The sequence below is a fragment of the Macaca fascicularis genome, chromosome 2, assembly GCF_037993035.2.
Source record: "Macaca fascicularis isolate 582-1 chromosome 2, T2T-MFA8v1.1".
NCBI classification, from domain to species: Eukaryota; Metazoa; Chordata; class Mammalia; order Primates; family Cercopithecidae; genus Macaca; species Macaca fascicularis.
In genome coordinates, this window is record NC_088376.1 from 107,120,714 (window position 1) to 107,135,588 (window position 14,875).

Consider the following 14,875-nt stretch of genomic DNA (forward strand, 5'->3'; position numbering starts at 1 on the left):
TAAAAGGAGTTAGAAAATTGTTTTTTTTTTTCTTAATCCCAAATGTGATAGTGTGTTCTTCCTTCTTAATGCTCTAGATAAATTACCAAAATTGATGAACTCATATTTGGGTATTACATAATACTCCTAGTTCAATGGCACCTTCTTATTCCCTCTGCCTTTTTTTTTCTTTTCTTCTAATTGCCAAAGTGTGTTTCTTTCATTTTTGTCTTTTTTTCTTTTCCAAAAACTATGCGTTTCAAAAATTGCCTTCTTTAAATCATACAGACTTTTAAAATCCTTCCTCGTGTGGAGCAGTAAGGGTAGGGCAGGAGCAGTAGAGATCATGTGCCAGGATTTGGTATTTTTTTTCTCCTTTTAGTCACAGTTATTTTGAAGTTTTGACATGCTCTGTATACAAGTTAGGCTGAAGGTATGATTTCATGTGGAATTTGCTTTTTCCTTCTTACTGTTTTGGGGAGGAAATAATATAAAGTAGGTGTCTGTGTAGCTGCCTTTTTCCAGCTCTGAAGAATGTTTATAGCATATTATATACATTCATTTTTTCCTCTGGTTTCTTATAAACTGTAGGACAGATTAAGTAGAAGCGGCAGTGACTTTTAAGGGGTGAATATAGTATAATTAACTCTTTTCTGTTGTTAAAGGTTACAGATGAGGCAATTTAAAAAGAACTGGAAGTGTGATTTAGATTCAGCCTTGAATAAATTAGAGGTATGACATTTATTATTTTAAATACATTGCTGGGATCTCCGCAAATCAATAGCAACAAAAACGTTTTGAATAATAACCCCATTTTATGAGAAGTTTTAGAAATGTGGCTGTTATACAGCAAAAATGTTCAAGGAAAGGAAGTTTTGTTTTTCTTACAAGTTAATATTTTGAAAGGCAAACATTTTAATTTCTAGAGTTGTGAACTGTATTAAAAATAATTCTAAAAATTGTTCAGTTTCAAAATTATATTAAAGTGAAATAATAATTCAGAGCTTAGTCTTTAATTCTTGAGGCTGGGCAGACTTGCTGAGTGCGTAAGAAAGCTGAGGTACTTGTCATGGATGGCTACATGAAATGATGGGGGAAATCCCAGATCACACTGAACTCTCCAACCATTTAGAGTATAAGAAATGAGGACCTTCAGGATGATTTTTACTTTTAGTATCACTTTTGTATTCATGTAGTAATTGTGTCTCTGGTTTTAATTAGTACTTTTATATTCTTAAGACTTTTGATGTGAAAAACTTTTTTAGTTTATAACAGAAATTGTACAAAGATAATAAGTTGACTGAAATTCACTTTGTGGCCACTTTTGTAAAATGTAGTGTCCAAAACGATATGTGGGCCCAAATTATAAATGGCCAGATAACATTAAAATGCACTTTCTAAAAGTAGTAAAATAATGCATTGCCGTGGAGACAGTTCAAATTATGCTACTCATCTCTGTTTTCCATAAATCCATCCCCACTGTCAGGTTCAGGTTTGGGGGTAAATACAGTTAAATACTTTAAGACCTGGATAATTAAAACAAATGTGCATTGCTATTTGGAAATTATAGAGGCTTTACTATAGCCAGAAAAGCAAAGCTACAATAGTATGTTATTGATGTGATGCTTGTCAGTAAGTTTATAAGATCTGCAGATTTTGTCTTATTAATTTATGTATATCTAATGCCTAAAACATTAGATATACATATTAATTTATGTATATCTAATGCCTAAAGATATGTTTGCATAAATGACATAGTTTTCATTCTTTTTCTTTCTCTTTTGTTTTGTTTTTAATAATTTTGATAGCATTGTAAAGAAAAAGGTGACTGGACCAAATTGGGAAAATTATACATTAACGTAAAAATGGGCTGTGAAAAATTTGCAGATTTCCAGACATTTTGTGCTTGCATTGCTGAAACACTCACAAAAAACTGTGAAGATGAAAGACCAGATACTCCCTTTTGTGAATTTGCTGAAACAGGTAAAATGTAACTATTGGCCTGAATATTTTGTATGAGGATGGTGCAGTGTTCTTTTTTGTTTTTTAGAGACAGGGTCTTCCTCTGTTACCCAGGCTGGAGTACAGGGGTGCGGTCATAGCTTACCACAGCCTCAAACTCCTGGGCTCAAGCACTTCTCCTGCCTCAGCCTCCCTAGTAGCTTGGACTACAGGCACATATCATTACACCCAGCTAATTTTTTTGTTTTTTGTAGATACAGAGTCTTGCTTCATTGCCCAGGCTAGTCTCGAACTCTTGTGCTCAAGGGATCCTCTCACGTCAGCCTCTCAAAGCACTGGTATTACAGACATAAGCCACAGCTCGGCCCATGGCAGTGTTCTTAACAAGAACATAAAATTCAAAAAAAAAAAAAATAAGAAGAATGTAAAACTCTTGAATATTTTCCATGTTGTGGATAAATTAATGCAGGCTTCAGACACTCTTCCTTCTCTTTCTGAATTTTTCCATCTATTTATTGTTAAGTTAGATTATGGGAGAAGGTCAGGAATTGGTGTTTTAGTATCAAATGTTTCATATTCTTATTTTTCTTTTCACTCAGATTGGTGAAACTATTGCTAGCAAATTATAGTGGAGCACCTGAATTTTTGAATTATTTAAGTTGTTACTCTCTCTACTCTTACAAGTCAACAGAATTTATATAGTTTTGAATTTGTTTTGTTTTTGACCTGAGCTCTTTACTACTGTAGACTTTATCAGGGGTTGGCAAACTTTTTCTGTAAAAGGCCAGATAGTCAATATTTTAGACTTTGAACACACCACATGTGATCTCTATCACATAGTTTTATTTTCTTTTTAAATGATGCTTTGAAAACAGGAAAACAATTGTTGGCTTGTAGGCTATACAGAAACAGGGCACAGCTTGCCAACACCTGGTCTTTATGGTGGTATCAATAATTCTGTATTAGTTTGCCTCTTCTGTCATTTTAAGTGACTATTTTATTTTCTTTTATATGCCTATTTGTGTTTCAGTTAGCAAAGATCCACAAAACAGTAAAGTAGATAAAGGTGTACTGGGAAGAATCGGAATCAGTGCTATGTACTTCTATCACAAGCTGTTGCAGTGGTCCAAGGTACTTCCTTAAGTTTTTGTCTTGGCTTGGTATAGAGAGTACTAGTTTTAAAATTTTGAACAGAATGTAAGTTAACCCTGAAGATTAGCAGTTTGCTAATAATCATTACAGTTGAGAAAATGGGACCCAGACTAGTGAGTGATTTATTAGATGGTGTATTAAGCAAATGGCTACTATTTAAAATATCAAACTGGATGCAGTGGCGTGTACCTATAGTCCCAGCTACTCAGGAAGCTGAGTTTGATGCCAGCCTGGGCAACATGGACAGATTCCCATCTTTAAAATATAATTTTTATTATAAAAATAAATAAAATCTCAGTATAGAGAACACTTAACCCATTTATGCCAGAGGTTGCAAATTTTTTTGTGTGAAAAATCAGCCCTTGGTGATGACCTTGAGCAGTAGGATAGAAATAACTCCCACAAGCTTAGTGTTCCAATAATGTAACACTAGGCATAAATGGGTTAAGAACCCATGCTAAATGTCATATTTATTTGAAGTAACTTTCAATTCATATTATTTTGCCAACACCTGAGTATCAGTTGTATTGTAATTTTAGAAGGGTTCAAGACACCTTTCTTTGTTTGTGGGTTTTTAAATTTTTTTTTATTTTTTGAGACAGAGTTTCGCTCTTGTTGCCCAGGCTGGAGTTCAATGGAGCCATCTTGGCTCACCACAGCCTCCGCCTCCCAGGTTCAAGCGATTCTCCTGTCTCAGCCTCCCAAGTAGCTGGGATTACAGGCATGTGCCACCATGCCTGGCTAATTTTGTATTTTTAGTAGAGACAGGGTTTCTCCATGTTGGTCAGGCTGGTCTGGAACTCCCGGTCTCAGGTGATCCACCTACCTCAGCCTCCCTAAGTGCTGGGATTACAGGTGTGAGTCACCACACTCAGCCAAGACACATTTCTTAAGATGAACTCAGAATACTCAAAATTAACAGAACTTCTTAAAAATCACCTCTTGGGATATCTTGGAACACTATATACCGTATATCTTGATGTCTAACTTTGAGGCTTAGCTTATCATAGAGGTGGTTTAGTGACTCAAGACCATATTGTATTACCATTCTTTAGATATTCCTGAGGTGGCAGTTGGAGTTATAGACTCAATAAAGTTCAAGAAGAGGACAGGGAAATCCAAAATAGGGAGGAAGTGCTGAGGGATGGAGTTATATAGAGAGTAGAGAGTGTGGTCACTATTGAATTAACTATTAAAGAATATCTTTTTTTACTTGCTACTTTTATAAAGAGGTTATTTCACAATTGAATATATATGTTCAATAACATTTAAGTACATGTATACCTACAAAATTCATGAATTAAAAAGAAAAAAAAAATTAACCTAGAATGGTTGTATAGAAGGTCTCCAGGCTCAAAAGTCTTCAGGAGGCTTAGCTCTTACTGTGTGGTAGGACTGGAGTGGGCAAGGTGTACCTTGTGTCTGCTCTAACAATCAAGTTTAAGGTTGGTCATAGCATTAATTTCTTGACTATTTAATGCTTGGGAATTTGAGGACTACCTAACAAGAAATCCTTTATAAAAATTCAGACTGGGCCAGGAGCAGTGGCTCATGCCTGTAATCTCAGCACTTTGGGAGGCTGAAGCAGGGGAATCACTTGAGGTCAGGAGTTCAAGACCAGCCTAGCCAACCTGGTGAAACCCCATCTCTACTAAAAAATACAAAAGTTAGCAGGGGGTGGTGGCGCATGCCTGTAATCGCAGCTAATTGGGAGACTGAGGCAGGAGAATTGCTTGAACCCCGGAGGTGGAGGTTGCAGTGAGCCGAGATTGCACCATTGCACTCCAGCCTGGGTGACAGAGCAAGACTCCATCTCTTAATGCCATTCCTCCCCCTTCCCCCCACCCCACAACAGGCCCCAGTGTGTGATGTTCCCCACCCTGTGTCCAAGTATTCTCATTGTTCAATCCCCCACCTATGAGTGAGAACATGCCGTGCTTGGTTTTCTGTCCTTGCAATAGTTTGCTCAGAATGATGGTTTCCAGCTTCATCTATGTCCCTACAAAGGACATGAACTCATCCTTTTTTATGGCTGCGTAGTATTCCATGGTGTATATGTGCCACATTTTCTTAATCTAGTCTGTCATTGATGGGCATTTGGGTTGATTCCAAGTCTTTGCTATTGTGAATGGTGCCACAGTAAACATACGTGTGCATGTGTCTTTATAGACTCCATCTCAAATTTTAAAAAAAGAAACTCAGACTTATTTTGCTGAAATTTTAGAGTATATTTTAATTTTATTTGGTTATTATTTAAGACATTGGTAGATTGGTTAATTTTGTCTATTTTAATTAAAAATTTTAACTATTTAGAAAATTATTGTATCACCTTAGTATGAATTTTTTAATGAAACCTATTTCTTTTTGAATGTAAAAATAAAATCATTGACAGTAAACTAAACATATCCCTTTAAAAATGCACTCATTTATACAGTCATCTTGAAAATACCTTGACATCATAATAAGCATCTGATTCAAATAGTATAGAATATAAAACAAGGGTCTGTACACTAAGGCCCATGGGCGAGAACTCACCCAAAGCTTGTTTTTGTACAGCCCTCAAGCTAAGAATTTTTTTACATTTTTAAAGAGTTATAAATTTAAAAAAACAACAACCAAAAAGAATGTACAGCAGACTAAATGTGGCCTGCAAAGCCTAAACTATTACTATCTGGCCATTTACAGGAAAAGCTTGCTGACCCATGATATAAAATAGTGATATATGTCCAATTTCTGATGTCCAAACTGAAGGTAATTTTCATGTAGAATACATGAAATAATTAGTCTACTGAATTAAGAATTTTAGCTAACCATTTTATCCTTTTTTTCACTATCATTCTTTGTCTAAATTTTTTGGGAGGTAGGGCAGGGGTTTCACCACACTCCCCAGGCTGGTCTCAAACTTCTGGGCTCTAGTGATCGTCCCATCTCAGCCTCCTGAGTATGTTTAAATTTGATAACAAATTATTTTCATTTTTACTGTCTGTCCCTCCTGGATCCCAGATTGACCAACAGAAGAGGAGCAAAAACATATAATCAGTAGTTTTCTATGTTAAATCATAGAATCCTTTCATCAAATGAAATCTTAAAGAGAAGTACAGTGTATAAAACAAATACAAAGAAGACTTCTGATAAAGGGGGTCTGGTGGTATTGGTGGGAAGGGGTGGTTAATATGAGGCAGAGCCTTGCTTGTTCCTCTTTCCCTTTCATCTGTATGGCTGAACAGGAAGGGACTTAAGGAAAGAGTATTGGAGCAGCTTAACAGCTAGCAGTCTAGTATGATGATTCAAACTGGATAAATGGCTTGTGAATAATTATCAATGACTTTGTGTGTCTGTAAATGATTGATACCCAATTAGTGTTCTTTATTTTTATTCTAGGGAAGGAAGGTCTTAGATAAACTATATGAATTAAAAATACACTTTGCAAGTTTAAAAGGACTTATAGGGCCTGAGAAGTTAGCATCAAGATGTCAAATTGTGAATGTTGCAGCAGAAATTTTTCTAAAAAGTGGAAGCCTAGATGGTGCCCTTTGGGTAATGAGGGGTAAGTCCTGATATATGCAAGCATAAAATAACTTGTTAAACTCGTCATGCCTTTTTGTCTATGTAATTGCCTTAAGTTGATATTGAACTGTGGTTAATAGTTTGGTCTAAACCCTAGTGAACATGTGGGTAGGAAAGGTTGTTATGTAAACTGAAAGGGGAAAGTTAACTTAGTGTTAAAGAATAAATTACATGAGCCTTTGTTTGTTTAAAAACTAGTTCTTGGCCAGGCGAGGTGGCTCACGCCTGTAATCCCAGCACTTTGGGAGGCCAAGACAGGTGGATCACCTCAGGTCAGGAGTTCAAGACCAGCCTGGCCAACATGGCAAAATCCCATCTCTACTAAAAATACAAAAATTAGCCGGGTGTGGTGGTGCACGCCTGTAATCCTAGCTACTCAGGAGGCTGAGGCAGGAGAATTGCTTGAACCCAGGAGATGAAGGTTGTAGTGAGCTGAGATCACACCACTGCATTGCACTCCAGCCTTGGAGACAGAGCGAGACTCTGTCAAAAAAAACCCAAAAAACCAAAAACACTAGTTCTTGCTGGGCTGGGTGTGGTGGCTCACGCCTGTAATCCCAGCACTTTGGGAGGCCGAGGTGGGTGGATCACCTGAGGTCAGGAGTTCGAGACCAGCCTGACCAACATGGAGAAACCCCATCTCTACTAAAAGTACAAAAATTAGCCGGGCGGGCCGGGCACGGTGGCTCAAGTCTGTAATCCCAGCACTTTGGGAGTCCGAGATGGGCGGATCACGAGGTCAGGAGATCGAGACCATCCTGGCTAACATGGTGAAACCCCGTCTCTACTAAAAATACAAAAAAACTAGCCGAGCGAGGTGGCAGGCGCCTGTAGTCCCAGCTATTCGGGAGGCTGAGGCAGGAGAATGGCGTAAACCTGGGAGGCAGAGCTTGCAGTGAGCTGAGATCTGGCCACTGCACTCCAGCCTGGGCGACAGAGCGAGACTCCGTCTCAAAAAAAAAAAAAAAAAAAAAAAAAATTAGCCGGGCGTGGTGGTGGGAGCCTGTAATCCCAACTACTCAGGAGGCTGAGGCAGGAGAATCGCTTGAACCCAGAAGGCAGAGGTTGCAGTGAGCCGAGATCGCGCCATTGCATTCCAGCCTGGGTGACAGAATGAGACTCCATCTCAAAAAAACAAAACAAAACCAAAAAAAACAAAACCTAGTTCTTGCTATGGCCTAGACTCCATACTAAATGCTTTCCCTGAATTATCCCAATTAATCTTCATAGAACCCTGAATTTGGAACTATTAAAACCCCCATTTTATTGATAAGAAAATGTTGTCAGAGATATTAACCAACTTGCCCAAAATGACATAACAAGTAAGGAATGGAGGCCAAATTCAAACCCAGACAATCCAGCTTCAGAGCCCAGGCTTCAGCCGCTATGTAAAATGGAAATCCTGATTGCGGTATGCATAAACTCTGTCTTCATATGTATGGGCAAACATGACTTCAAACCAGGATGAGTAGAGCTTACTTTCCTTGGTAAGGCAATTCTTCTAAGCAGAAATTACAGTGAAATTAAGCCAGCAGGAACAAATAAGGTTAGTTTAGTATGAGAAAAATTAAAAAGAGCACAGTAGTGTTATGATACTAATGAAGCTAATGATAGCTCTTGCTATTTGGACCATCAGGTAGATTTTATTTGATAAAGTGGGATAAGAATGAAGAAACCTCAAGGATCTCAAGAGTTTAGGTGGGAAGATGGAATCAATCAATAAAGCAAATGGAGAACTCTAAAACATACTAACACACAAACACTAGCACGTATATATATATACACACATATACATGTGATTCATATATGGGAAATATATATATATAAAATATCTTGTATATATTCAGTGCTGAGGGTTTAACACAGAGGTTGTGAGTAGGCTTCATTCAAAAGCTTGTTTGTAAAGGTATTCTTCAACTTAAACATAGTCAGTGAGTTTTCCTAAGTGGGAAGAGTACCAAAATACAAAAATAGAAATTAGTGAAATATAAGCCAGAGCTCACAAGCTCTGTGAGGAAAGAAGCCATGTGGCAAGAAATGGGAAGGGGAAAATAGTTGATAAAAATGAACTTGAGTCACCTTATGAAAGGAACCTCCTGTCTAAAAGTTTGTGGCAAAACCAGTCTTTCTCAAACTAGAAACTGGGAGAGTTTGTGGGAGGGATGTGGAGTGATTTTCGGAGATTTTGTTTTAAATTTCAGTGTTTCCGTTTTTAGACTAACTTTAAACTTCTATCAATTATAAGCAGTGTTCTTTTTTTGCAGTGACAGTTTCAACTAACATAATTTTCTTAAGTAAAATTTTATTTCTACAAAAGAAAAGCCCACAGAAGTGTGCTCAGTTGTTTCTAGAATTTTTTAATTCTTAAAAGGGCTCTATAGTGAACAGGCCATTCCCAAGAAAGGGAATACAAATGGCTCAGTCTCACTAATAATAAGTGAGATTAATACTCACTTGTAATATGAGAAATACATTACTATTACAAACACCATTTTGAACTCATTAGACTATCAAAGATCGAAGTTTGGTGATACGTTTTTGTGAGGATATAGAGAAACAGACATTCACAGAGGTTGTCTTTAGGAGCTTTTTGACAAAATAAATGTCAAAAGTTTAAAACGCATTTTTTTTCATTTACTAATTCCATTTCTAGGAATTTGTACTGCACACACATTTATACCTGTTTACAAAGGTATGCATATTAAATTATCTGGAATATTTTGTTACACCAACAATGGTAACAAGGGATTCCAGGTAGCTTAAATGCTCATTCATACCAGTTGAACTGTGTTATAGCCATATGATAAAGAAGAATGAGGCAGATCTGTAAGTGTTCATTTGGAATGATCTTCAAGATCTATTGCAAAGCGCAAAAAAAAAAAAAAGGAAGGTACAGAGCAGTTGCTACCATTTGAATACAAATAATAATACAATGGATAAATACATATTTGCTTATATGCCCTTAAAATATTTGTAGAAGGGTGCACAAGAAACTAGTAATAGTGGCTGCCTCTGCCTCTGGGAGGAGAAATTGAGTGCTTGGAGGACAGAGTAGCAGATTAACATTTTACATACATTTTTCCTTTTTAAAAATATGCCTTTATTACCTACCGAATTTACAAAAGATGGGGTTACATACATTACTCAAGTTTGAGAAATGCAGAATATCTCACACATTTTTTTTTGTTTGGTGGGTGGCAGACTTGATGGTGAGAAGAAATCTATTGTTTTGGCATTTTACTTTGACATTTCAAACTCTTTCTCATACTAGTGCTTTTTATCCTGCAAATGAGCAACAGATTCCTACCATGCCGTATCCCAATACCAACATAAAAAAGTATTAAAATATAAAATGGTCTTAAGACCATCATTTTGGCCGGGCGTGGTGGCTCAAGCCTGTAATCCCAGCACTTTGGGAGGCCGAGGCGAGCGGATCACAAGGTCAGGAGATCGAGACCACAGTGAAACCCCGTCTCTACTAAAAAAAAAAATACAAAAAATTAGCCGGGCGCGGTGGCGGGCGCCTGTAGTCCCAGCTACTCAGGAGGCTGAGGCAGGAGAATGGCGGGAACCCGGGAGGCGGAGCTTGCAGTGAGCCGAGATCGCGCCACTGCATGCACTCCAGCCTGTGCAACAGCGTGAGACTCCGTCTCAAAAAAAAAAAAAAAAAAAAAAAAAAGACCATCATTTTATAATCTTTGTTCAGAGGCTGAAAAATAAGTATCTTAGCTCTCTATAATCAATTTTTGTAAAAAAGTTATGCCATTTATTGAGAAACTGTCTTTGAATTTTGAAATAACTTATTGCCTTTATATACATATTAATACATATTAATAAATATAATTAATACATATGAATAAATATAAAAACCTGGATAAGCAAAACTAGTAATAAAAATCCCTTATCATTTGGTCACCCAGAAATTGCTATTATCCACTTTAATGCTGTTATACAGACACTTTTATACTCTGCATTTTTTTTCAGGCAGTGGCCTTATGCATTTTCTTTCAGGCAGTGGCCTTTCAGTGAAAAATTTTTCGACAGCATCACTTACTGGGCTGCATGGTTTTCTATCTTATAAACAGACAGATGGATAGATCTGTCTTTTGATCCGTGAATCCACTTTTACTGAACTAGCTTGTTTTTCAGATTTCAGTTATAAACAATAATTCCTGCTAAACATCACCGCTGAATCTTACTTTTCCTTAGGATAAATTCTGATGGAATTGCTGTGTTAAAGGGTAAAGGGATTTTAAAGCTTCTTGGTAAATGTCAACAAATTTGCCCTTATTGCTATTCAGATTTGCAGATGTTATTTCAGGTTTATTAGAAAGCTCCCCGGGGCCGGGCGCAGTGGTTCACACCTGTAATCCCAGCACTTTGGGAGGCCGAGGTGGGCAGATCACGAGGTCAGGAGATCAAGACCATTCTGCCTAACACAGTGAAACCCCACCTCTACTAAAAATACGAAAAAAAATTAGCCGGGCGTTGTGGCAGGCACCTGTAGTCCCAGCCACTCAGGAGGCTGAGGCAAGAGGATGGTGTGAACCCGAGAGGCGGAGCTTGCAGTGAGCCAAGATCACACCACTGCACTCCAGCCTGGGGCGACAAAGCGAGACTCTGTCTCAAAAAAAAAAAAAGCTCCCCCCTCGGCCCCTGCCCGGCCCTTTATTAGAAAATCCTAGAGAGCTATTTCATTTAGATATAGCTTCTATACAAACATGTCCTTTTAGGGATTACAGGTGCAGATGTTACTTAACAGTTCCAGATGTTAGTGCCTGATACTATGTTTTTTGGTTATCAGACAGGCAGACTGGTACATTCCAGGTTATACAAACCCTAATCTAGCTATTCAGTACATTCCATTCCAGGTCTTTTCTCTGTGAGTAGACTATAAAAGTCCTCTACACCTTCAGTTAGACTGTAGTAATTACAGCTTTCTTAATAGTATATGAAGATGCAGCTTATGAAATACCCTTGCCTACAATTAGTATTATTTTTCTTATCTCTCTGCTAGTTTGATAGAGCAAAAGTTATATTCACAGCTTTACTTTGCATTTAATTATTAAAGAAATTTTTTCCCCATCTGGAGCTTATTTTTTTGTGAATTGCCTCTTTATGTTCTTGGTCTATTTTCTGAATTTAGCATTTCTCTTCATTATTGGTTTCATAATAATGTGAGTATTCACTATCTACCAAGCATTGTGCTAAGTGTATTACTTGTGTCATCTCATTTAATCAATACTAACCCCATAACATAGGTAATGGTATCCCAAGATGAGGACGGTGAGGTTCAGAGACGATCACACAACAAATAAGTGTAAAGCAGGAATTCCAATCCAGGTCTGTCTGACTGCAAAGTCCATGTTTTTAACTGCTACACCAGTACTATTGTTTTCCTAGTTTTTCCTCTAAATAGACTTCATAAAATTGCAACTAGATCAGAAGCACAAACTACACAAACAGATCCAAACCTAAGATAGTCAAGCTCCTGAGCAAAATGGTAGTACTGAGCTTGTTTGGCAAATCTAAGACAGGGGTTCTCAAGTTTGATCATCAGAATTCTCTAGAGGGCTTGTTAAAACACATATTGCTGGGCCCACCCACAGATTTTCTGATTCATTAAGTCTGGGGTGGGTCCTAAAAATTTGCATGTCTGTCAGGTCTTTAGATGTTATTGATGCTGCCAATCTGGGGACCTCACTTTGAGGACCACTGCCCTACAGCACTCTCACGTAGTGACGTTTTCTCATACCTTACCTGTGTTCCTAAACCATACTCCCTCAAGTCTCTCCCCCCGTTTGTTAACCACTGCTATAAACACTACCATTTTATGTTTTTGAGAGTTAATTACATTTAGAGTATTTTACCTGTGGTGGTATCTGGCACAGAGTAAATATTTAGTAAATATTAGTTGAGGTGAGTAGGTGGGTGGATGGATGGATTTTCTTCATTTATGTATCTTCATACCTTCCAAGGAGGAAATGGTTGGAGGTTTTGAAAGAGTGTGTGTGGTTTGTGTGTGTGTGTTTATACTATGAAATTTAGCATAAAGTTTAGCTCACACATGTGGACCAGTGCCAGTGACTACAGTACTAATATAAGCATATAAACAATGTTAATAGTTAAGAAAAATCATTTAAGAAAAAACGTGTGGTCTTCATTTTCTTTTTTTTTCTGAGATGGAGTCTTGCTCTGTCGCCCAGGCTGGAGAGCAATGGCGTGATCTCAGCTCACTGTAGCCTCTGCCAGGTTCAAGCAATTCTCCTGCCTCAGCCTCCCAAGTAGCTGGGATTACAGGTGTGTGCCACCATGTCCGGCTAATTTTTTTTTTTTTTTTTTTTTTAATAGAGACAGGGTTCTCCATTTGGTCAGGCTGGTCTTGAACTGCTGACCTCAGGTGATCCGCCCCCCTTGGCTTCCCAAAGTGCTGGGATTACAGGCTTGAGCCACCATGTCCAGCATCTTCATTTTCAATCAGTGGATGGATCTCCCCAGCACAAAGCTGTGTTAGACCAGGCCATCTTCAGTCTTTGATTGAACACCACAGTTCCACTTATATCTACTCATCAAGACCTACTACTTAGGTCATTAACACCTCTTTCTCAAATAATTTTCACCAAATGTGAACCCTGGTTATTTGCAGTCATGGGATTTTTAGTTATTTCTAAAATACTTCTTTGTGCTTTTCTGTTTTGCTTGGGTTTTTTATAGTAAACATTTGTATTTTAAAAATAAACATTTAAGGCCAGGCACAGTGACTCACACCTGTAATCCCAGCACTTTGGGAGGCCAAGGTGGTTGGATCACTTGAGCTCAGGAGTTTAAGACCAGCCTGGGCAACGTAGTGAGACCCTGTCTCTATGAAATTAAAAAAAAAAAATTAGCCAGGCATGGTAGCACACGCCTGTAGTCTCAGCTACTCAGGAGGCTGAGGTGGGAGCATTGCTTGAGCCCCAGAGGTCGAGTCTGCATTGAGCAGTGATCATGCCACTGCACTCCAGCCTGGGCAACAGAGTGAGAACCTGTCTCAAAAAAATAAATAAATTAAACATTTTTTAAAAGTCAAGCAACTTGGCCTCATCCAAATATTTGTGAAATCACAGATTTGCTGTGATTTTCATATTTAATGTGATCTTTATAATTTTTTAAATATACAACTAAATTAAAATTCTAATGTAACACCTAAAGTTTTCAGGTACCATCAGTGATGTGTATATCACACTTAGGAAATATCATACTGTATAATAATGTCCCTTTTACATTGCAGTAGTTTTACATATTAAAGATACTAGTCCTTGATCTGTTGGGTATTTACAAATATTTTTCCTAGCTTTTCATTTTTCTTTAACTTTATGATTTTTTTGCATTTTTGTTTTCTTTTGCCTACTGACATTTTTTCTACCTAATATAAAGTGCTGCTTTTTAAATATTTAATAATTTTTTTGTATCATGCTTTTAGGCTGTCCTTAGTCATCTCGACGTTATTCATCCATATGTTCTTCCAATTTTTTCATTTGTTGTTAGTCTTAAATTTTGGTATGAGATGGGAAGTTAATTTTATTTATTTCCCACAAATGTTCTCCCATTTCATCCTTTACTCATTTACTTGAAATGCCATTTTTATCATATATTAGAATCTTGAATCTGTTGGGTCTGTTTCTGCACCTTTCTGCCAAGCATCTCTGTGTTTCTATGCTAGCATGATGCTCTTTTAAAATTTAATAAAATCTTAGAATATGTGATATTTGTCTGTCCTGTCTCCACTTGTCTCCATTTGTCTATCCACTCTCACTCCTCTTCTAAATTATTCTTTGCTATTCTTGTTTATTCTTTGAGTGAATTTCAGAATTACTGGATCGGGTTTTAATACAGTTCTGTAGGAAATTTGATTGGGATTATATTAAATGTATACCTTGGCCAGGTGCGGTGGCTCATGCCTGTAATCCCAGCACTTTGGGAGGCTAAGGCAGGCAGATCACTTGAGGTCAGGAGTTCGAGACCACCCTGGCCAACGTGGTGAAACCCTGTTGCTACGAAAAATACAAAAATTAGCCTAGGGTTGTGGTGGGCGCTGGTAATCCCAGCTACTCGGGAGCCTGAGGCACAAGAATCACTTAAACCCGGGAGGCGGAGGTTGCAGTGAGCCGGGATTGTGCCACTGCACTCCATCCTGGGCAGGAGAGCAAGACTCGGTCACAAAAAAATAAATGAA

General features: G+C 37.8%; 1 protein-coding gene across 1 annotated transcript in view; it reads left to right on the forward strand.

Moving 5' to 3' along the window:
* TOPAZ1 (testis and ovary specific TOPAZ 1) overlaps positions 1-14,875 on the forward strand; it is a 90,367-nt gene that overhangs the window by 61,715 nt on the left and 13,777 nt on the right. The window contains exons 13-16 of the mRNA XM_005546821.3: positions 645-711; positions 1,788-1,962; positions 2,972-3,072; positions 6,475-6,640. Of these exons, the coding sequence (XP_005546878.3) occupies positions 645-711; positions 1,788-1,962; positions 2,972-3,072; positions 6,475-6,640 (509 nt within the window). The remainder of the gene's footprint in view (positions 1-644; positions 712-1,787; positions 1,963-2,971; positions 3,073-6,474; positions 6,641-14,875) is intronic.